This window comes from Pantherophis guttatus, chromosome 8 (assembly GCF_059756535.1).
Source record: "Pantherophis guttatus breed Tessera chromosome 8, ASM5975653v1, whole genome shotgun sequence".
NCBI classification, from domain to species: domain Eukaryota; kingdom Metazoa; phylum Chordata; class Lepidosauria; order Squamata; family Colubridae; genus Pantherophis; species Pantherophis guttatus.
Genome location: NC_142070.1, coordinates 56,476,376 through 56,501,920, shown reverse-complemented (window position 1 = coordinate 56,501,920; position 25,545 = coordinate 56,476,376). Strand labels below are relative to the sequence as shown.

At 41.8% G+C, this 25,545-nt stretch overlaps 1 protein-coding gene across 7 annotated transcripts in view; it reads right to left on the bottom strand.

Annotated features, from left to right (window-relative positions):
- The window catches only part of RAB28 (RAB28, member RAS oncogene family), a 402,891-nt gene that overhangs the window by 362,854 nt on the left and 14,492 nt on the right, over positions 1-25,545 (bottom strand). For all 7 annotated transcript variants that reach the window (XM_087875225.1, XM_034408870.3, XM_034408872.3 and 4 more), the window contains exon 3: positions 20,113-20,201. In XM_087875225.1, coding sequence (XP_087731351.1) covers positions 20,113-20,201 — 89 coding nt within the window. The remainder of the gene's footprint in view (positions 1-20,112; positions 20,202-25,545) is intronic.

The window sequence follows — 25,545 nt, the reverse complement described above, 5'->3', positions numbered from 1 at the left end:
TGTGGTCAAGAATTGACATGATGTGGGTAAGCAGAAATACAGGGATGGACATTATGTCAGCTGAAATTACACCTAATATATGGGCAGACCAAAACCCGCTAGAGATCAAATGGAAAAATCTGTATAAGAGAAGGAATATAAGATGGAGGCTAAACACACAATTCTTGCGGGATAAGCAAAACATTGAGAAAATAAAGGGAGAATTAAAATTATTTTTTGAAGAAAATGAAAAGGAACCAACTGATCGAAGAATAATATGGGATGCAATGAAGGCGTTCCTGAGAGGCCTGGCAATAGCATACGGTGCACATAAAAACAAAGAAAAAAGAGAGATTCAGAAGCAATTGTTGGAAGATCTAGGTAATGCAGAGAAGAAGTGCAGCAAAACCCAGATAACGAGGGAGCTAAAGAAAATTGGATGATTATCCGTCATAGACTAAATTTATTTATTTATTTATTTGTTTGTTTTATTCGGCTTATATGCCGCCCTATCTCACAATGGACTCAGGGCGGCTCACAACAATAAAACACAAGCCACAATAAAAATAAAGACTAAAATCTAAAAAATTTAAAATTAACCCATTAAAACCCTTAAAACCCCGTCATCAGACCAGGTCAAGGGATTTGAAAAGCCAAGTTTTTAATTCCCGGCGGAAGGTGCGAAGGTCAGGCGCTAGTTGGAGCTCCAAGGGGAGTTGATTCCAGAGGGTGGGCGCCCCACCCATGGCTGCCATGGAAGCCATGAACTCCCGAGCCACACCCGACGCCACACCCAGGGACAGCAGATTGAAGTCCCCCAGAACAATAAATCTGGGAAACTCCACCACCAGCCCCGAGAGGGCGTCGAGCAGCCCGGGCAGGGCTGTTGATACACAGCTGGGAGACAGGTACGCAATCAACAAGCCCAACTGACCATACTGGCCCCACCTCATGAGGAGGGCCTCACATCCGTCAATCTTAGGAGCAGTGACCTCCCGCGGACTAAGGACCTCCCTAATAACCACCGCCACCCCCCCTCCCCTACCCTGGGCTCTTGGCTGGTGCAGCACTCGGAAACCTGGTGGGCACAATTCAGTCAGAGGGACACCCCCCTGAGCCCAACCAGGTTTCCGTAATGCATGCCAGGTCTGCGGTTTCCTCCTCAATCAAATCACGAATGAGGGGAGCTTTATTGACCACAGACCTAGCATTAAAATAGACTAGCCTAAGCCCAGGGAATGTTATTGATCAGGAAAACCTGGCATATAAAATAAAACGAACTAAACAATATTATTTTGAAAATACCAACAAACCAGGCAGATGGCTGTCCTACAGATTAAAAAAAGAAAAAGAGAAAGGGATTATTCACCAGCTGGAAGATTCAGAGGGGCACATTGTAAACAAAGAAGAGGAGAAATTAGAGATGGTTCGTGAATATTATGCTACTTTATATAAAGAAGAAGAAATTCCCAAAGATAAAGTGGACCAATACTTGTCGGAAGAAAAACTTCCACTGATCGGGGAGGAGGAGAAAGAAATGCTTTGTCAGAATTAAAGACAGCAATATCCAAACTCAAAAAGAACAAATCACCAGGCCCAGACGGTTCCCAGGGGAACTATATAAAAATCCAGATTTAGAGGAAATCCTCCTACCAAAACTGTTGGAAATTTATAATGAGGCCTTGACAAAATCTAAAATACCGGAATCGTGGAGGGAGGCATTTATCACACTCCTCCAGAAAGAAGGAGTGGACTTAAAATTGATAAAAAATTACAGGCCAATTTTCCTCCTTAATACGGATTATAAGATTTATATGAGCATCATAGCAGGAAGACTGAAGATAATTTTGAATAATTTAATACATAATGATCAAAATGGATTCCTTCCAGGGAGACAGATAAGAAGCAATACAAGGATGGTATTAGATATTAGAATTCCGCTGACAGTTGCAAAACAAAATGGCAGCTCAGAGCTGAAACTCCGAGGCTAGGAGGGAGATGTTTCGACATTTTCAAGAGTGTGGGGGTCAATTAACCATCCACAGACCCCCCCTCCCAGCAAGCTGAGGTATTTTCGGCTCAATAGAGCTGTGGATGGAGCCCAAGGATAAAACCCGAGCTGAGCCCGAAGATCAGCTGTTTGTCAGTAAAAAGACTGAGGGCGGTGGGGAGAATGTCAACATCAAAGCCTGGCTGTCATGACCGGGTCAACCACTGAGTCTAATACAGCTGATGAAATGGTTGGTGAGACGGTGGCAACAGCGACTCCGGATAGGGTGTTGATAATGATGCCTGGGCTAATAGGCGTTGCAACACGGCGGTGATGATGTCTATGGAAAGGGAGGTTACCACAATGGCGAGGGGAATGGCGCTAATGGCAGCGACGGCGACGGCAACACGAGGAGGCTGCAAGGAAGCCCTCGTTGTTAATAGAGGAGAGGGCAATGCTGCAAAGGCTATAAATGTTAGGATCCCTTCAACCTCTAGGGATCTGTTGCACTCCTCTTTCTTGAAACTCTGAGGACTTATTAAACTAATTGAACTAAGTAGCCTGAGCAAGGTGATGGATAGGGACTGAGGATTACAAACAGGAGATGATGACTTACTCTCCCCCTCAACTGTCCCTCTCTCCTTTATCAGATCTAGATCTATTACGACCACTCAGCGTTAACTTGCAATCTTAGATCGATCTGCAGCTTTATTTACCACCTATTCCCCAAGATTGCCCTGATTATTTAACCCTAAATACTTTGTCCAGTGGCTCTGCCTTACTTTTTTGATCTAATCCTCGGCCATCGCTGGTATCAGGGCTGGAGGAGATACAGACATCGAGAGTCTTGGATTATGGGGAGATAGACCACCTTCTCTTTGTTTCAAATGATTTGGTCGCTGTGAGAGGACGTCCCTTTGAGACCTCTATCCCCACCTCCTTTGGATGGACTTACTACAACCACAAGACTTCCCATCGTCGTGAGAGGGCGATGATGTTCCGATGTATTGACATTTGTAACATACTGGTCTCCCTTTTACATCTATTTCCTCCCTTATTTTAAATTACCTGTCTTAATCATCTCTAACACTCTTAGAAGAAAATGATCCTTCATCTCCTTCAACTCGCTCCTATCTTTGATGTATTCAACTGCGGAGCTCCTTGCACTGTGAGATTCCCCCCTCTCGCATGTCTGGCCCTCTCAGTTATCAAGGGCCGCCCTTGAGGACGGGTTTAGGAACCCTGAGAGGTGGTTTGCAAAAAACGGACGGCTTTGGGGTTTTTTAGATAAATCTTTAAGTTCTATTTTAAGGGGTTCTGGGAGGGATTGTGGGAATGGATCTGGGGGGATCCATAAATCCACTGAAAGGGGTAATGGGTCTGATAATCATGGTGGGGAGGATGGGGACAGAAATATGACAAGGATGCAGGGGGATGAAGCGATGGGCATTAGTATAGTAAGTGGGAGGGGCAGATATGACGGCTGCAGGGGGCGATATTATGTTTTGGGAGTGCGCACTCGATGTTTACGAGTGATTGCCCACTCCGACCCCCAAAGCACTGCTCGTTTCCCAGGTTGTTCAGAGTCTCAGACCCTGGGTCTACGGCTGATGTTATGTAATGCCAGGTCAGTGGTAAATAAAGCCCCCCTCATTCATGATCTTATTTCAGAGGGGGGTGCTGACCTGGCAGGGATTACGGAGACCTGGTTAGGCCAGGAGGGAGGAGTTCCTCTTGTGGAAATGTGCCCACCAGGTTTCCGTGCATTCCATCAGCCAAGGACTCAGGGAAGGGGTGGGGGAGTGGCAGCAATCATTAGAGAAAGTCTTTGCCCGAGGGAGGCCACTGTTCCTCAGATAGCCGGATGTGAGTCCCTCCTTGTGAAGTGGGGTCGGGGGATTCAGATGGGCCTACTGATTGCGTACCTGGCTCCCTGCCACGTAACAGCGGTCCTGCCTGAGCTGCTTGACATTATAGCCGGGGTGGCGGTGGAAACCCCCAGACTTATTGTTATGGGGGATTTTAACCTGCCATCCGCTGGTGAGATGTCGGAGATGGCTCGGGAGTTCATGGCTTCCATGACAGCCATGGACCTGACCCAGGTAGTTCAAGGCCCCACCCACTTGCGGAATCACACTCTGGAGTTGATTTTTGTCTCTGATCAGTGGCTGAATGATCTAAGAATAGGGGATATAGACATCAAGCCCTTGTCATGGTCTGATCATTCTCTCCTTCACATGGACTTTCAAGTCACTTCCACCCACCGCAGGGAGACGGAACCAACCAAATGGTTCCATCCCAGGCACCTGATGGACCCCGAAAGGTTCCTGATGGAGCTTGGGCCATTTCCTGAGACTCTGGCTCACAACTCGACTGAGGACCTGGTGGTCGCCTGGGACAGGGCGGCTACTGGGGCCTTGGACCGCGTTGTGCCTTTGCGGCCTCTGACCCGATGCCGATCTCGTCTAGCTCCTTGGTTTTCCGAGGAGCTGAGAGAGATGAAGCATCGGAAAAGACGCCTGGAGAGCGATTGGAGGACAAGCCGATCTGAATCTGACCGAACACAGGTGAGATCTTATATTAAGACCTACCTAGTGGCGATAAGAGCAGCGAAGTCTAGCTACTTCTCCGCTCTTATTGCATCTGCAGAGAACCGCCCAGCTGCGCTGTTTAGGGTGACCCGCTCCCTACTTCAGGTGGGGGTACGGAAAGATCCCTTAAAGGGTCGAGCTGAGGATTTTGTACAATTCCTGCATGATAAAGTCGCTCAGATTCGGGAAGGCCTGGACTCCGATTGGGTAGATCCAGGGGAGGAGACGGGGGCAGGTCTTGAGAGCGTTATCTGGGAAGAGTTTGACTCTGTGGCTCCTGAGGACGTGGACAGGATTCTGGGCAAGCTTAACCTGCCACATGTTTATTGGACCTGTGTCCCTCCTGGTTGGTACTGGCCTCCCGGGAGGTTACACGAGGCTGGCTCCAGGGGATTATAAATGCTTCTCTGAGTGAGGGTGTCTTTCCCGCCACCTTGAAAGAGGCGGTTGTGAAGCCCCTCCTCAAGAAGCCTTTCCTGGACCCGGCTATATTATCAAATTATCGTCCAGTCTCCAATCTTCGCTTTGTTGCGAAGGTTGTTGAGAGTGTGGTGGCGCGACAACTACCCCGATACCTGGATGAAGTTGTCTATCTGGATCCATTCTAGTCGGGCTTCAGGTCACGATACAGCACGGAAACGGCATTGGTCGCATTGGTGGATGATCTCTGGAGGGCTCGGGACAGAGGTCGCTCCTCTATCCTGGTCCTATTAGATCTCTCAGTGGCTTTTGATACCATCGACCATGATATCTTACTGCACCGGCTGGAGGGGTTAGGAATAGGGGGCACCGTGCTTCGGTGGTTCTCCTCCTTCCTCTCTGACCGTTCGCAGTTTGTGTTGGCAGGGGGGCAGAGGTCGACCTCGAGGCACCTTATTTGTGGGGTGCCACAAGGGTCAGTCCTCTCACCCCTTCTGTTCAACATTTATGTAAAACCGCTAGGCGAGATCATCCGTGGTTTTGGGGTGAGTGTTCATCAGTATGCTGATGACACACAGCTATACATCTCCACCCCAGACCACCCCAATGATGCCCTTGCTGTGATGTCCCGTTGCCTGGAGGCCGTGTGGATCTGGATGGGGAGAAACAAGCTCAGACTCAACCCCTCCAAGACCGAGTGGCTGTGGCTTCCGGCGTCCCGGTATAGTCAGCTAGTACCATCACTGACAATAGGGGATGAGATCTTGCTCCCCACAGAGAGGGCCCGCAACTTGGGTGTCCTCCTGGATTCTCGGTTATCTTTAGAAGATCATTTGACGGCCGTGGCCAGGGGTGCCTTTTATCAGGTTCGCCTGATCCACCAGTTGCGTCCCTTTCTGGATCGGGACGCCTTGCGCACGGTCACTCATGCCCTAGTTACCTCCCGTATGGACTACTGTAATGCTCTCTACATGGGGCTCCTCTTGAAAAGCACCCGGAGGCTCCAACTGGTCCAGAACGTAGCCGCGCGGGTGATTATGGGTGCAGCTCGTTACGCCCATGTAACACCTCTCCTACGCGAGCTGCACTGGCTCCCGGTGGTCTTCCGGGTGCGATTCAAGGTGTTAGTTGTCACCTTTAAAGCGCTCCATGGCTTAGGACCTGGGTACCTACGAGACCGTCTTTTGCCACCAATAGCCTCCCACCAACCAGTTCGTTCTCACAGGGAGGGACTACTCAGGGTACCGTCAGTCAAATTATGTCGACTGGCGACTCCCAGGGGGAGGGCCTTCTCTGTGGGGGCTCCAACCCTTTGGAATGAACTGCCCCCGGAGATACGGAATATCCCTGATCTCCGTGCTTTCCACCGTGCCCTCAAGACCCTGATGTTCCAACAGGCAGGGCTAAACGTACAAACATGTGAATGATTTTTTAAATGTTATCTAATTCTGGGTTTTATTTAATTGACCAAACTAAGTAATAATTTTAATTAGCAATTTTATGATGTTTGTGTGTCTATATTTTTCTTGACTGTACACCGCCTTGAGTCCTACGGGAGAAAGGCGGTATAGAAATATAATAAATAAATAAATAAATATACTTGAATATTACGAGGAACACCCAGATAAAGAGGTAGCACTGGTCTTCTTAGATGCCCAGAAGGCGTTCGATAACCTGAATTGGGAGTTCATGAAACAACAAATTAATAAGATGGGATTCGGACCAAATTTTGTAAATACGATAACCACGATTTATGAAAACCAAGGGCAAAAATTTTACTTAATGGAGAATTGACAAAAACCTTCCAAATAAGAAAGGGGGTGAGACAAGGGTGCCCCCTGTCACCACTTCTATTTATACTAGGCCTAGAAGTATTATTAAAAAGAATTAGAGACAATAATCAAATCAAGGGATTGACAATTAGGAAGGAGATGTATAAGACCCAAGCATTTGCCGATGATGTAGCACTAATTATGGAGGAGCCATCGGAAACAGGCGTTAAAATCCTGGAAGAGCTGAGTAAGTATGGAGATGTAGCAGGGTTCAAACTAAACAAATCCAAAACTAAATTGTTGACCAAAAATATGACCGAGGACCAAAAGAAAGCACTGGAAGTATCAATGGGGCTACAAGTAGTCAAGAAGGTAAAATATTTAGGAGTATGGATCTCAGCAAAGTGCTCGGCCCTTAAGGAAGACAATTATATGCTCCTGATCAAGAACATTAAACAGGACTTAGAAAAGTGGGGAAAACTTCAGATATCATTCCTAGGCAGGATAGCTGCAACAAAAATGAGCGTATTACCCAAGTTGCTATACCTATTTCAAACTGCCCCAGTTAAATTAGATAAAAAAAAAATTCGGGAACTCAATTCTACTATCAGAGAATTCATCGGTGGAGGGGGAGAAACCAAAGATAGCGATTAGAAATTTGCAAGACAAAAAAAATAGGGGAGGTTTCGGACTCCCAATATGGGAGACCTATTATAAAGCGACAAATCTAATGTTGTTAAAAGAGTGGGCAACCTTGGGGAATAAAAGACTCCTGACCTTGGAAGGGCATGATCTTCAGAAGGGCTGGCAAGCTTACCTCTGGGATTTAGGGAAAAGAACGAGAACATATTTCCACAGACACAAAATAAGGGATACACTTATGCTGACATGGGGAGAAATAAGATGAAAACAATACACAAAAGTTCCGAGATGGCTCTCCACGATGGAGGCGATAATATATCCCAATGTGCTGGAAATGGGAAAAACGATTAAATATAAAGAGATATTAGATGGGGGAGGGAACCTTAAAACAATGGAAGAATTGAAAGAACAGGGCATTCTCATAGATTGGTGGCCATATGCACAAATAAAATCAAGTTATAAAAAGGATAAGGAGGAATTTGGCATTGAGACTGGCACTAATGGATTTGATAAGATTTGTATGGGCACTGATAATAAAATACTAGCTAAATTATACAATTACCTGTTGGATTATGATATGATAGAGGAGGTGGTTAAGGACCCAATGATAGCATGGGCCAAAAACATCGGGCAAAACATAAATTTAAATGAATGGGACCAAATTTGGAACAGCAACCTTAAAATGACTAGGGCAATAACCTATAAGGAAAATCAATACAAGATGATTTATAGGTGGCATTTAGCAACAGCCAGGATCGCAAAAATTTATCCCAATATGAGTTCGAATTGATGGAAATGTGGCCATCAGCAAGGCACCTACTATCATCGTTGGTGGACCTGTGCCCAAGTGAAAAAATTCTGGAGGATGATACGGAAATGGATCTCGGAAATAACAGGAGACACTATTGATTTAGAACCAAAAATATTTCTCCTGGGAATCCTGAAAACAGAATATGCAAAAAAGAAGAGGTACTTAATTACACACATAATAACAGCTGCAAGAATCTCTTTCGCCCAGTATTGGAAAGAAAAAAAGTTACCACCTGAAGAACACATAATCAGGAAAATATTGGAGTGCGCCGAAATGAACAAAGTAACACTAGAAATCAATGATAGAAAGGATACGGATTATTAAAGCGTGTGGGATATGTGGTACAAGTGGTTAGAGAAAAGAAAACAAAAGTGAAGCTCGAGAGAGCTTAAAGTTTAATTCAATAATTAATTTATAATGGTTATATAGAAATGAGCAGTACTACCTGTAGCACCAACTGCAATTGAGTATAGATGTAAGAATATGTAAATTACATGTGAATAATATGTATATATATCTACAAAGAATTATGCATTACTATGGGTAATACCCTTCAAATTAAGATAATGTAACGAGGTAATATTATGTAAATAACAAGTAAATAATATGTATATATGTATTAACACCATGGAACCGGAAATGTTGGAATTGTATTATAATACTTTCACAATAAAAAATTTAAAAAAAATATCCAAATAGAGAGTCCATTGAAGGAGCCAGATAGAAAACAGTCTTGAAGGCCGGACTGAGTTAATGAATTGGAGCCAGACCGGAAGGGGAGGCGTGTTTTAAAGAAATATTAACTCAGTCATTGGCCAAGGACATGAGGGCAGCCCATTCAATCGACTCTCTAAGCAGCACAAGGGAGAATGTCAGGGTTTTGAGATGTTAAAAGAATCAGACAAGATAAATCACTTCAGATTTTTTTTCACTTTTAACATATAAGCTGTACAATTCAATTGAAAAACAAACTGAAATCTTTTAGGGGCAAAAATAAAAAACTTAAAATGTGGTTGCATAAGACTGCATGCCCACTTATAAGGAGGGATGTGGCTGTGTTCAAAATTAATCAATCACATTCAAACCATGTTAAATAATAATAATAATAATAATAATAATAATAATAATAATAATAATAATAATCCCTCCGAGGAGCTCTACCTTGTCCCCTCCGAGGAGCTCTACCTTGTCGTGGTGGAGGGGCTTGCGTGCTTTAGTGATCCTAAGGGCTATGCTGAACAGGTGCAACCATATCAGACAGACCTTAGGTGAAGGGCCAGACAAAATCTGCTCCACAACCCATTCAAATATGGTGAATACAGAAAAAATGAAATTTATGCCGGCTGAACCGTCGCCCGGATTAACAAGGGTTCCGTTGGATGCTATGGCTCCTGGGCATTCTACGCAAAATGAGTTACAGGGCTCAACTCCCTCTGCTAGGCAACCAGGGCATGGAGCTGACAAGCTACTGGAAGAAAAACCCAAAAAGCGAAAAATCTGGACCAGGGAAGAAAACACCTCTATTATGAAAGCTTACTATCAGTCTGAACCAGCAAAACATGGATTTCAAAAAAGAATGTATCAGATTTGGAAGATGAACCATACGGACTGTGACACCAGTGAACAAAGGTTAATGGACCAACGACGTGTAATCCTAAACCACAAATTTTTCACTACAGAAGAATTAATAGCAATAGAAGAGAAAGCAATTAATGGTCTGAGTACAACAACAAAGAGGAGTAACATCAAGAATGATTTCCAGACTCAAAAGCAAATTGAGGAAGAAAGGGAAGAAGAGGATACTGAAATGGATGAAGATAAAGAACAAGGAAGCACTAAAGAACAAACACCAACAGATAGTGCTCAATTAGCTGGAAAAATAAAGCACCAAATGGAAGATGATGAAAGAACACGTTTGCCAAAGCTGAACCAAGTGAACCGGAAAGAATTGAGAAATGTACTAAAAAAGGTCAATGAGGCTGTGCAAACTATTCGAACCACTACATTAGCCGAAACTAACCAACTGATGTATGCAGCAGCTGTCATAACCACCAAAGAACTGGGGTTGAAAATACAAAAGAACCAAAGAGGCAAGAAGGGGAAGCCTAAGTGGAAAATTCGGTTAGAATTGAAGATAAAAAAAGTACGTGGAGATTTGAGCAACTTGAAGAACCTAAGGCAAGGTCAGCTAAAGAACAAGCAGGTCAAAAGCAGCCTGGAAGCAAGATGCAATCTAAGGAGATTGCAATAGTAATTGAAGAGCTGAAGCAGAGGGTTGTTGCCAGAGGGTTGTTGCCATCGCTGAAAAGATTAAAAGGTATGAAAACCGAGTAACTCAGTTCAAGGAAAACTCACAGTTCAGAGCAAATCAGCACCAGTTTTATAAGAATTTAGAAAATGGAAATGGAGTAACAACAAATGAAAAGCCTGATAAAGAGAAAGCTCTGAAATTCTGGAAGAATTTGTGGGAAAACAACAAGAAGCACAACAGAAATGCAAAATGAATCAAACAGGTTGAGGACTCTATTAAAATGCATAAAATGGAAGACGTGAAAATAACAAAAGCAATGGTGCAAAGATAGTCAAGAAAAGTGAAGAACTGGAGTGCACCTGGACCGGATGAGCTGCATGGCTTCTGGTTAAAGGCACTTACAAGTCTGCACAAAAGATTGGCAACCCAGATGAACCAGATCCTAAAAACACCTGAAAATGATGGATGGATGACAACTGGAAGGACATTTTTGATCCAAAAAGATAAAGAAAAAGGAAAGGACCCTGGAAACTATAGGCCAATCACCTGCTTGCCAACAACATACAAGCTTCTTACTGGTATCATTGCAAACCAAATCTATGGATACCTGGAAAGAAATAACTTGCTTCCTGTAGAACAGAAAGGATGCTGCAAAAACTCGAGAGGAACAAAAGATCAATTGCTGATCGACAAGCTAATCCTAAAGAACTCAAAGAAAAGACGAACCAACCTGTTCATGGCTTGGATAGACTATAAGAAAGCATTTGATTCAGTTCCCCATAGCTGGATCAAGAAATGCCTGGAAATATTAGGCATCAGCAGCAACATACAAAAATTCATGGAATCTTCAATGAACCTCTGGAAAACAAAACTTATGGCTAATGAAGAAGAACTGGGTGAAGTTGAAATTAAACGAGGCATTTTCCAGGGCGATTCCCTTTCACCCCTACTTTTTATACTCTCAATGCTACCACTGACAATCATTTTGAAGAAGATGAACTGTGGATACGAACTTGCAAAGAAAGGACTGAAAATCTCGCACTTGATGTACATGGATGATTTGAAGCTGTTTGGTAAAACAAAAGCTGAACTGAATTTATTAATTGAAAACACAAAAGAATTCAGCCAAGACATTGGTATGCAGTTTGGAATTGACAAATGTGCAACAATAGCAACCAAAGCAGGCAAGATCATAGAAGAGGATGGAATAGAACTAGAGAATGAAGAAATGATAAAGGCAGTAAAATCAGAAGAAGGCTACAAGTACTTGGGGATTTTAGAAGCCTCTGACTTAATGCATAATAAAGTCAAGGAATTAACTTCAGCCAAGTACATTCGACGAATTCGTAAGATATTAATGTCCAAATTGAGTGGAGGAAACATCATAAAAGCCATAAATACCTGGGCTATACCTGTGATTAGATACTCTGCAGGAATAATTGACTGGACCCAGATGGAGTTAGACAATTTGGACAGAAAAACAAGGAAGCTTATGACAATGAATCATGCCTTGCACCCTAAAAGTGATGTTGACCGATTATATTTACCAAGAGCAGAGGGTGGTCGAGGACTCCTACAAGTAAAGCAGACTGTGGAAGAAGAAAAATGCAGCTTGAATGGTTACATCCAGAAAAGTGAAGAACCAATGATTAAGGAAGTAAATAAAGGAGGCCTTTTAAAGACAACTAAAACAAAAGCAGAATATAAGAAAGAAGTAATTGAGCAGCGAGCTGAAAATTGGAAACACAAAGCTCTGCATGGCCAATACTTGAAAAGTATTGAAGGCAAAGCTGACCAGAAAGTAACTTGGAACTGGTTAAGATCAGGAGTACTGAAAAAAGAAACAGAAAGCTTTATTTTGGCAGCTCAAGAACAAGCCCTAGCCACAAACTGTATGAAGGCAAAAATTCAACATGTTACCACCAACAGCAAATGCCGCCTCTGCAATGAGAAAGATGAGACAGTCGACCACCTGATCAGTGGGTGCAGCAAAATTTCACAAACTGACTACCTACAACGCCATGACCGTGTTGCTAAAATCATTCACTGGAAATTGTGCCAGAAGTTTGGATTTGAGTACAGCAAAAACCACTGGGAACATCAGGTTGAGAAAGTTTTAGAGAATGAGAAACTCAAGATCTTGTGGGACTTTAGGATTCAGACTGACAGGCACTTGGTCCACAACACACCTGACATAACAATAGTTGAAAAGAAAAAAGTATGGTTCATTGACATTGCAATACCTGGTGATGCACGAATTGAAGATAAGCAGCAAGAAAAAATCACAAAGTACCGGGACTTACAAATTGAAGTTGAGCGACTGTGGAAAAAGAAATCGTGTGTTGTCCCGATTGTAATTGGAACCCTTGGAGCAATACCCAAAGGGTTACCCCGCTATTTAGAAATTCTAAATTTGCCGGACTTGAACATTTTGACTCTACAAAAAACCACCTTACTCGGAACAGCTTACATCCTCCGACGATACCTTAACAGTTCCTAGGTCCTTGGTTAGGACTCGAGCTGCTGAGCTATTAACCAGCCTCAAAGGCTGTGAATCTCACTAAAGATTAACCAATAAATAATAATAATAATAATAATAATAATAATAATAATAATAATAATAATAATAATAATTTTATTTCTATACCGCCCTTCTCCCGAAGGACTCAGGGCGGTGTACAGCCTATTTAAAAACACAAGACAAACATCAATTTAAAATTTAAAATTATTAAATAAATTTGGCTCCATTTAAAACCCCAGAAATTTAAAATACCCCACTTTAAAATTATCATGTCGATAGCCTGGCCTGGCGGAACAACAGGGTCTTCAGTGCACAGCGAAATACCCGGAGGTTGGAGATCTTACGTATTTCCGGAGGCAATTCATTCCACAGGTCTGGGGCTCCCACAGAGAAGGCCCTCCCCCTGGGTGTCGCCAGCCGACATAACTTGGCCGATGGCACCCTGAGGAGACCCTCTCTGTGGGAGCGAACTGGCCGGTGGGAGGCTATTGGTGGCAGGAGTCGGTCTCGAAAGTACCCAGGTCCTATGCCATGGAGCGCTTTAAAGGTGGTAACCAGCACCTTGAATCGCACCCGGAAGACCACTGGGAGCCAGTGCAGCTCGCGCAGGAGGGGTGTCACATGGGCACAACGAGTTGCGCCCATAACCACCCGCACGGCCGCATTCTGGACCAGTTGGAGCCTCCGAGTGCTCTTCAAGGGGAGCCCCATGTAGAGAGCATTACAATAATCCAGCCGGGAGGTGACAAGGGCGTGAGTGACCGTGCGCAAGGCGTCCCGGTCCAGAAAGGGCTGCAACTGGCGAATCAGGCGAACCTGATAAAAGGCCCTCCTGGCCACGGCCGTCATATGCTCTCCTAAAGACAGCCGTGCATCCAGGAGGACACCCAGATTGCGAGCCCTCTCTGTGGGGGGCAAAGATTCACCCCCAATAGTCAGCGTTAGCACCTGCTGACTATATCGGGATGCCGGAAGCCACAGCCACTCAGTCTTGGAGGGGTTGAGTCTGAGCCTGTTCCTCCCCATCCAGACCCGCACGGCCTCCAGGCAGCGAGACATCACATCAAGGGCATCGTTGGGGTGGTCTGGGGTGGAGATGTACAGCTGAGTATCATCAGCATACAGATGACACTTCACTCCAAAACCACGGATGATCTCACCCAGCGGCTTCACATAAATGTTGAACAGAAGGGGCGAGAGGACCGACCCTTGTGGCACTCTCCATGCGAGGTGACTCGAGGTCGACCTCGGCCCCCCTGCCAACACAAACTGCGAGCAGTCGGAGAGGAAGGAGGAGAACCACCGCAAAACGGTGCCCCCTATTCCTAACCCCCTCAACCGCTGCAGCATGATACCATGGTCGATGGTATCAAAAGCCGTTGAGTGATCTAATAGGACTAAGACAGAGGAGCAGCCCCTGTCCCGAGCCCTCCAGAGATCATCCACCAACGCGACCAATGCCATTTCTGTATTGTACCCCTGCCTGAAGCCCGACTGGCACAGGTCCAGATAGATAGCTTCATCCAGGTGTCGGGGAAGCTGTCGTGCCACCACGCTCTCAACAACCTTCGCCACAAAACGAAGGTTGGAGACCGGACGGTAGTTGGCTAATTCAGCCGGGTCCAGGGAAGGCTTCTTGAGGAGGGGCCTCACTACCGCCTCTTTCAAGGCGGCAGGAAAGGCACCCTCACTCAGAGAAGCAATTATAATCCCCTGGAGCCAGCCTCGTGTAACCTCCCGGGAGGCCAGTACCAACCAGGAGGGACACGGGTCCAATAAACACGTGGCGACACTAATCTTACCCAGAACCCTGTCCACATCCTCGGGAGCCACAGGATCAAACTCCTCCCAGATAATATTCTCAAGACCTATCCTCGTCTCCTCCCCTGGACTCATCCAATCGGAGTCCAAGCCATCCCGAATCCGAGCGACTTTATCATGCAGGAATTGCACAAAATCCTCAGCATGACCCTGCAAGGGATCTTCCCGCACTCCCCCCCCCGAAGAAGGGAGTGGGTCACCCTAAACAGGGCGGCTGGGCGGTTCTCTGCAGATGCGATAAGAGCGGAAAAATGGTTAGATTTCGCCACTTTTATCGCCACTAGGTAGGTCTTGATATAAGACCTCACCTGTGTCCGGTCGGAATCGGATTGACTAGTCCTCCAAATGCTCTCTAGGCGTCTTTTCCGACGCTTCATCTCTCTCAGCTCCTCAGAGAACCAAGGAGCCAATTGAGATCGGCATTGGGTCAGAGGCCGCAAAGGCACGACGCGATCCAAAGCTCTGGCGGCTGCACTCTCCCAGGCGGCCACCAGCCCTTCAGTCGAGTCGTGTGTCAGAGTCTCAGGAAATGGCCCAAGCTCCGTCAGGAACCTTTCGGGATCCATCAGGCACCTGGGACGGAACCATCTGGTCGGTTCCGTCTCCCTGCGGCGGGGGGAAGCGGTAGGAAAGTCCAAGTGAAGGAGCGAATGATCTGTCCATGACAAGGGTTTAATATCTAGGTCCCCTCTACCAAGATCATTCAACCACCGACCAGAGACAAAAATCAAGTCCAGAGTGTGTCCCCCTATGTGAGTGGGGCCTTGAACTAACTGGGTCAGGTCCATGGCCGTCATGGAAGCCATGAACTCCCAAGCCACCTCTGACGCCTCACCCGCGGATGGAAGGTTAAAATCCCCCATGACAATAAGTCTGGGGGTATCAACTGCCACCCTGGTAATGACTTCAAGTAGCTTGGGCAGGGTCGCTGCCACGTGGCAGGGAGCCAGGTACGCAGTCAGCAAACCCATCTGCACCCCACGGCCCCACTTCACAAAAAGGGACTCACATCCGGCTATCTGAGGAACAGTGGTCTCCCTCGGACAAAGACTTTCCCTAATAATCACCGCCACTCCCCCACCCCTCCCCTGGGCCCTTGGCTGATGAAATGCACGGAAACCTGGTGGGCACATTTCGACGAGGGGGACCCCCCCTCTTGGCCCAACCAGGTCTCCGTAATACCTGCCAGGTCTGCACCCCCTTCCAAAATAAGATCACAAATGAGGGGGGCTTTATTAACAACCGACCTGGCATTACACAACATCAGCAGCGGACCCTGGGCCTGAGACTCTGCACAACCCAGGCCACGAGTCGCACACTGGGGGCCGGAGTGCACAATTGCTTGAAAACAGCGTGTGCGCACCCCCGACACATGATATGGTCCCCTGTGCCCGTCATACCTGCCCCTCCCACTCATTATTTCAATTTCATTGCCCTTCCTGTTGCCCCCTTTCCCCGGATAAATTTCCTTTCCCGACCCCTCTGCTGCAACCAATCAACCTATCGCCCCGCTCAGTAGCTATCTGGACCCCCCCAGGTCCACTTTTACAACCCCCTCCCTTCTCCCGGGTCCCCTTAAAATTTTCATTAAAAATTTAAATAAAACCCCCCTCAACCCCCTCTTCGCTGCATGCCATCTCTCAGGATTCCAAAATCCGTCATCAAAATAGGCCCTCGATAACATGGAGGGCCAGGCCTGCGAGAGGGGGGAGTCTCGCAGCGCGAAGAGCTTAGCCGGTGAATACATCGTATAGTCTGTCTGGGGAAGATGAGCGAGTCCAAGGATTCAATGGTGCTGATTAAAAAAAGGTCCAGGAGAGAAAGTTCACCATTCCGGCACGGGTCAACCGGACTCCACTGTCCTCTCACTACAGTGGAGAGGCGTCTCAGGCCGCTGCCCCGGGAAAGCAGTGACCAAGCCACCCTCTCACGGCGGCTGGTAACAGCAGATCTTCTTCGGTGACAGCTGCAACAAAGTGACTCCCTCAGTACATCTGTCACCAAATTAATGTGACTATGATCAAATCTATATAAAGTTTAACTGTTCTAGTAGGATTTTTCTGACATTTATTCAGTTGCCTCTTGCACAAAAGCCAGTCTACAAAGAGTTTACAAAGCATCAAAGGGATCTCGTTGTTGGAAGGTATCAGTCAGGAGAAGGGTACAAAATGCTTTCCAAGGAATTGGAACATAGCGAAGACAGTCATCAACAAGTGGAGAAAATGTGGCATAACAGTGGCATTACTAAGAATGGGATCTCCCTCCAAAATTGATGGGGGTAAAAAAGAAGAAAACTGATCCAAGAGGCTGCCAAGAGGCCTACAGCAATATTAAAGGAGCTGGAGGAATTTCTGGCAACTACTAGTTCTGTACTACATGTGAGAACAATCGTCTGTATTCTTCTACCCCTGTGGAGTAGGGTAGAAAGCCGGAAGCCTTTTCTTCCAAAGAAAAATATCCAAGCCTGGCTACATTTTGCAAAAACCTCCATCAAGTCTGACAAAAGCATGTGGGAAAATGGTCTGATGAGAACAAGATTGAACCTTTTGGCAGTAATTCCAAAAAAGTAAGCTTTGCACGAAAACAATACTGTATATCACCAAAAGTACACCATACTTACAGTGAAGCATAATGGTGGCACCATTATGCTTCGGGGCTGTTTTCCTTCAGCTGGAACTGGGAGTTTAGCCAACATATGGGGAATTATGAACAGTTCCAAATATGAGTTAATTTTGGCACAAAACCTTCAGTTCTCTGCTAAAATGCTGAAGATGAGGAGGAATGTACCTTTCAAATGACAACAACCCAAAGATACTTCCAAATCAACAAAATAATGACCAAAAGAAGATCAGAGTTCTGGAATGGTCTCGAGCCAAAGCCAACACCTGAATCCAATTGAAAATCTGTGGGGTAACCTGAAGAGGAGATCCCCTTGCAATCTGACAGATTTGAAATGGTTTTGCAAGGAAGACATGGCAAAGATTCCCAAAACAAGATATGCCATGTTGATAGGCTCCTACCCCAAGAGACAGAATGCTGTCATAAAATCAGAAGGTGTTCAATGAATAAGAGCCTTGGTAGTACAGTGGTTTAAAGCACCCTGTTATTAACACAGCTGCCTGCGATTACTGCAGATTCGAATCTTACCAGGCTCAAGGTTGACTCAGCCTTCCATCCTTTCTAAGGTAGGTTAAATGAGGACCCAGTTTGTGGGTGCAATAAGCTGACTTTGTATAAATATACAAAAGTATGAAGGCTATTGCTTAACACATTGCAAGCCACCCTGAGTGTCCGGAGAAGGGCGGCATATAAATCAATTTTTTTTAAAAAGAGTATTATTTATTTATTTATTAATTCAACTTATATACCGCCCTTCTCCCCAGGGGGACTCATTAAAGATGTGCACTCTTATGCAATCACATTATTATAAGCTTTTTATTTTTATATTTTCAGTTTGTTTGTAATTGTACATTGTTATATTAAACGTGGGAAAAATTCGGAAGTAATTTATTTTGGTCTGATTTTTTACATCTCAAAAACCTGGCATTTTAACAGGGGTGTGTAAACTTTTTATATCCACTGCATACATATATACTCATACTAACTAAAACTTTGTTATAAAAACCATATATAACCACTGATTATATATGTGTCAACTACAATTAATTAACCATACTTTAATGTAAATTTCCTTGCTTGCAAAGTACTATTTATTTTCACTGTTTTGTAAAAAGATTTACCATATTTTTCGGAGTATAAGACGCACCTTTTTACCCACCAAAAGAGGGTGAAAAATTAGGTGCGTCTTATAAACCGAATGTAGCCCTGCCCACCCACTGGCCCCCACTCTTTGGCCTGTGCCTCGCAGCAGTTACCTTCTTGCAAGCAAACAGCAAGAAAAAACAGCCCCTTTCAGCATAGGTTAATTAGCACAAGTTGATTAGATCGGCCTCCCGACTCTCAGCTGATTTGTTCTCAGCTGTTTTGTGCAGGGCTCTCCTGCTTGCTGCAAAAAGTGCTGGAGCAGATTTTTTTTCCCTAGCTATGCTGAAAACACGAAACTGAAAGTAAAGCAGGCTCTTTGCTGCAATGTGACAAAAGGAGGCAGAGAGAGATTTCTTTTTCTTTTTTCTCACCAAAAAAGGTAGGTGCAAACAATGGGAAATTTAGGGCAAAAGAGGAGAGTTCAAGATTTTAAAACACAAAAGAAAAAAAGCTCTATTTAACTAGGGAATTGTAATAATTGAGATACTATTAATTGTATATTGTGTTGAAAGCAGAAATGGTTAAGTTGTGGTTTGGAGGAATATATGGGGGAAATTATTTGGTTTATTATTATTGGTAAATATAATTAATTGATTTGTAAGAAATTGGATGGCATGGAAATAATTGGAATATTCATGTTCATATTGATTAATATACAAAATATACATACATGTATACAGGTACAAAATGTACAAATATACATAGTTATAACTAATTGATTTATATAAAAATGTTGAATTTGTATTAAACAATTGTAATATTAAATAATTTAACCAATGTGAGGATAGATATAAAAACAGATGACAATGGGAAGGGATATAATATAGAATAGAAGGGAAAAATTGAATTTGATTAAGATTAGAGATGAGAATGAAGGGTAATATTGGTTTTTTTAAAAAAATAGATGAGAAGTAAATATGGCAAAAAGGAAATATAGAAATTCTAAATGTAATTGAAATGACTAAACACTGTTTAAATTTGTGAACCAGCGAAACACTCTGTTCAAAGAAAATACATTATATGTTTGTATGTGCGTTTGTCTAAAAAATTTTTAAAAAACTTTAAAAAAAAAAAAGGTAGGTCTTATTCTCCGGTGCGTCTTATACTCCGAAAAATACGGTATCTAATTGGTTACCATCTATAACTTCCCCCAGAAATTCAGCTAGCTGAACAAATTTAATGCCATAGGATTGCCCTTAATTTCTTCCTTCTACTCCTTTTTCTCAACAGGGAAGTCACACAGCATGGGGGTATCTATATAACTGTGATAAAAACTGCTATTTTCAACTGAATATACACAATATAGAGCAAGCAACATCTGTTTCAGAGAGCTATTAGGGATACATCTCATACATTAAAAAAGTACTGTCCTAGCATTCTGCCCAAAATAACCCTTGATCTGCAAAATTAATGTTCAAATAAATTTCATTTATATATTCACATTTTCATATTCAGTTAAAGTTATGTTGAAAAATTATTATTTTTAAATAAACATTCTAAGAAAACCAACAGTAAGAAACTATGATAGTTTATAATTCTTTAACCATACCTGTGCACCATAGATATATTTGTCTAGCATCTTGCTTCCTATTGTTTGGCCTCCGATATCCCATACATGAAGAGTAACATTTATATTTCCTGAAAAGGGGGAAGGGGAAACAAAAAGCTGATGTATAAGGCATAGCTGAGTTACAGAATCAAATAGAAATTCAGTATTGAAACACTATACAATATACCGATATAAAATGCGTTCATCACTAATTTATTTGTCTTGTAAAAGGTAAGTAAGAAAAGGTAAGTAAAAAAAGGTAAGTTTTTTACTGCACACAACCCATGGTTGGCTTTAATATATCAAATTTCAAAGAATGCTGAAATTCATTAAGAGGCTTCTCCAGGGGTGAAATCCAGCAGGTTCTAACAAGTTCTGGAGAACCGGTAGCAGAAATTTTGAGTAGTTTGGAGAACTGGCAAATACCACCTCTGGCTGGCCCCAGAGTGGGGTGGGAATGGAGATTTTGCAATATCCTTCTCCTGCCATGCCCACAGAACCAGTAGGAAAAAAAATTGGATTTCACTGGGCTTCTCTTGTTTTTTAAGCAGCAGTGTACATAATACACTGACAAATTGTCTTTACACAGAATGGTAATTTGAAATGCAGATTTATTTGGCTGCCCAGCTAATGTTTTCTAAGCCATGTGACTAAAATAAAATATTGAAATACAAAATTATATTTAAAACATTTTAAATGTTATAAAATGAAATATAAAATTTTGCTCAAGATGAAAAACTCTGGTAGTGCTGTCCTGACATATATCTACTCAGACATAATCCCCCATGAAATCAATGTTACTTACTTCCAAAGAAAACTACAGTGTTGCAGTCTTAGTAACCCAAATTATCAAACCTATGTTGCATCACAGAACTAGTTTATTAGTTTAAAAGATGAGCTACTTAAGATGCCAAGGCAAGTAGCAGTATCTTTATTAATTTCCCAAAGGATGAAAAGATTGCGGGAGAGGGGGAACTTTTTGCATTCTACAGCAAAGCCCTTCAGACTGCCACCAGATGCAGTGACCCTTCTCAGCATCCCTGCTTCCTTCTCACTGCATCTGGTGGCAGTCTGAAGGGCAGGGTCAGCACAATATCCACAGAAGACTATATTCTGTTATTCCCAAATGATTAGGGCCATTTAAACTGGGCAAAAAAATGGATTAGCCGCTACGTTTAGGTTTTTTTAATTATTGAAGGCATAAAATAAGTGCTCTAAAACTGTTAACTACTTCATCTTAAAGAAATCCCACCTCTTAAGATGATAATATGATTAAAGGCATGGTATGCCATACAAACAAAAAAACAACAGTGCATGGAGCATATTCACCCTTTGCCAATGGCACAGCGATAAATGCACTGGGGGTTCCAGGAAGGATTCAGCCTGCCTAACAATTCATTGGCTATGGGGGGATCCCTGACTGGATGGCAATTTACACTCATCCTCAGCCATATCATTTTTTTTTCTTGCAGTGCTTTAAAAACAAAAAAATAAAACATCAAATAGGCAGGCATAAAGTAGATTTTGGATTCAAGCCTATAAACAAAATATAATGTAATTTTGCGAGTTACTGTGTCACAAATTATTATTTTCACCATTTGTTAATAGCCATCCAGGAAATATTCCTTGTGGGTAAAAAACTTTCCCTTTGTTAGTAATGCAATTAGAAAAATAGATATAACTGTGCATATTATCAAGAGAACCTTTTTTCACTTTTCTCCACAGCATTTTTTTCCTATTGAAGTATTTTTAACAATGAAAAAGAAAAGCTTTTTTATATTAAGAGAAAAAAAGTTACACAGAAACTTTTCTTTGGAATTTCACCATTATGTTGATAAGTATTTATACTTGATCAAACAACATGATCCACACACACACACATTTAAATGTATTATTTTCTCAATTATTTTTGAAAATTAATTTAAGCTGAAATCAGTGAAGTTTAATTTTGGCTGCCTTTTATAGTAGTTAAAAATCAACTATGCTATAGAATCTTCAGATTCTCATTCTCTCTCCCTCCTTTCCTCCCCTCTCTATTTCAAATTTGGAACAGCATTACCAGAAGCATTTGAATATCTTTCTGTCATTTTGGAACTGTTCCAGGTACAAAATGTGCCCATAACTAGCTTCCAAAGGCACTATATTTGAAATGTTTTGCACACCACTACTGTTTGTATCTTTCATACTGAATAACCTAAAACAACCTAAAATAGGTGGAATTTAAACAAAGTAGTATTTTCCCCCCATTATACTGATCTACACCAGTCCACTCCCCTCAAAAGCCCCAATCAGACACATATTTCAATAGCATTATAGTCTTGCTGTTGAATATACCACCCTCAAAGGAGAATTTTTGTTACATGAAGAAAATGACTTTTGAGATTGAATTGTATCTAACACAAATGCATAATAAAACCTACTAATTTATTAGACTTATAAAAAACAGTGATTTTATTTCATTCACCTTTGCAAATTTTCAAAAAATAAGACATTTATTTGAACTATCCAATATTATTTGTATAATAAACTTCTCATTTTGATGTTAATATTTTAATTAAGCTCATATTTTTTCTAATTGCAGCTGCATCTTTAGTGGAACTAACGAAAAAAGACAGTTCACAATAAGCAACTTGGCTTGTTAATCTTTCTATAAAATTGCTGCAAGGAAACAATTTAATCCTTCGAGACCATTGCCAGACAAATGATCCCTACATTTCTAGCTGCTGAAGAAAATGGGTTAATTTTAATATTGCTAAATGCCTAGTTAAAAAGATAGCTTTAGCTGGTATACGAAATCATCAATATTTCAACCATGTCTCTAAGTAAATATATTACCTTACAACATTTCTGATGTAAGGCATGCAGACATTCATGCCAATGGGTCTTTGCAAACAACATTTCCCCATGGGTAGCAGACAAGGGTGCTAAATAAATAAATCTGTGGAAATGACTCCAAAGAAGCATTAATGGCTCTGATAACTGCATGACACACAATCTATTTTGATTGTGGCTTTTCCCCATCCCCAAATTTATAAAAAAGAATATGCATCTTCAGGTATGCTTTTCTGTATTTTTTTTATCAGAAGCTGATTAACTTATTTGGGACATAATAGCAATAATTCACACAAATGTTTTGGCTTCCAAAATTAAGCCCCAGATACAAGTAAAAGCCATTGAAGTATAACATAAGACTAAATATTTTAATAACTTACATTTTAAAGAATTTTACAATTAAAAATTCACAGTGAACTATTGTAGTATCTATTTTTAAAAGTTGCTGGAACTTTCATTTTGTTGTACTACATAGCAAATAACATTCAACCAAGTGTGAAGCTGAGTTTATCAAGAATGCAGGGCAAATACCCAAAAGTTTTTGGTCACTACCAGTAGTAGGATTCAATAACCCTCTAAAAGTATACAAGTGTGCTAATTAACCTTAGTTAAGTTCTATATCATTAAGACAGAATTAAAACCACTTTTGTTCATTTCTTTTGCTGAAGACTTTTAAACCCCCTCACAGTAAAATCCTGCTCACTGGGTTATAGGTGCAATTTTCCTTCAAGTATTTTAACTTACTCTTAATGAGTTATATTTGTAAAACCTCTGAGTATCAGCATTATTTTAAGCCCAGAAATCTGAACTATGACTATATCTGGGGTACACTGCACTACAGGTATACACTAATGCTACAACATACAATTATTTTAAACAAAGAAAATTCAGTTAATTTGTATATATTGTCCACCCTGGTGTTATTGTTTAATACTAAATATTAAAAGACATACTCAATTTAAAATAGATTACTTTAGCTAAAATTATTTCTTTAATTTATAATGTGCTTAATTTTGCATGTTACATCTTAGCAGTCTTCCAGGAAATCCTGTCTGATCCCAGGAGCAGGTCAACCTAGCTGGCATTCATGGGGAAACTTGCAAAATGGTTGTCCAAAAAGGAGAGGTATACCACTCCAGTAACATTGCCAAGAAATTACATGAATGTAGTTGTTAGCAGTTGCTTTTATTTTTGCTTTAAGTAATTTGATTTACCATGATTAATTAAATATAACAGCTAAATTATTTTATGAAATATTTAAATAATATATACATACACGCAAATTTACACTCCAATCCTAAATACAAGAATACCAGTTCAGAGATCCTTTTCTGCACAGCATTTGACCATGAAGTGTGTGTTAAGTAATGTATCTCCTATTTGCAGAAAATAATTTGATTCAGTCAATTTTGCTAATTCTCCCTTTCACTGATAATTCCTTATCATCTTGCGTTTTTTACTTTTAGCCAAGGCAAAATCTACTCAATAAGCAGCAGCTCCAGGAATGAAATAAAAATCATTGATCCTATCCCAACAGCGCCAAAAAGCTAATTCCAAGACCTACCCTTGAAACAATTTGGCCAAATTCCTTTCTATTTAATCTTATTTATTTATTTATTTATTATTCAAATTTCTATACCGCCCTTCTCCTTTCGGACTCATCTATCTAGGAAAATCTCAACATTGCCAATTTCTTATCTATTTATCTCTTGGTGTATTGCAAAGCCCTAAAAGAATTCCTAAACAACAGAATGTCAGGCTGCAGCAGCAGTCTGAATTTCACTTTGAAATTAATTGTGTGATTTCTCTCCATATTACCCCTGCCAAAAAATAAAAACCAGCAACCATCTAGAACTGTTGGAGAAAGATAGAAGCAAAGGGAATTTTCTTCTCCTTGCTGAATGCCTGGATTCTAAGTTTTTTTCTATATTTTGTTTTCGTGTGAAATCACTGGTTTCTCGTTTTGTTTTACTGTTTCACTGTCTTTTGCCTAAGAACATATATGTTTTACTACTTTACTACTACTACTTTACTACTTCCATTCCTTCTTCTCTATATTTTATGTGGATTGTGCTCCTTCATATTTTATATGGATTGTGTGCATCTGGAGAGGGGTAAATTCCAAATGCATTCACCACTAAAAAGAGTTGGGGAAGCTTTTCTTAACTTGAGGGTAGATTAGTTTCTTAAATAAATCTCACTAATTTCAACCAGATTTAACAATGAATAAATGTGCTCTTACGAACCTATTTTTGAGTCGTGTTTCATTCACTAAATTCAATAATGTCCAAAAAAACCCCAAACCCACCAGCTACCAAATATAACCTGAATTCAACCCAATGAGCAGAGATTAAAATGAAGAAAATAGAAAACATTTATAGAATAGAAAAATAGAATCAACATTTATGATAAAATAATAAACTCAAACTAAAGACTCAAAATATCAAGCTGTTATTAAATACACCATAACTCTAAATAAATAGCTGACACATTTTTCCATATAGTACATTTTAAACTGAACCATAAAAAGATTCAATCTTCCAAAATTGATGCTTGCATAGCTGTAAAGCTGAATATCAATCAAAGTTTGTGAAATATTCT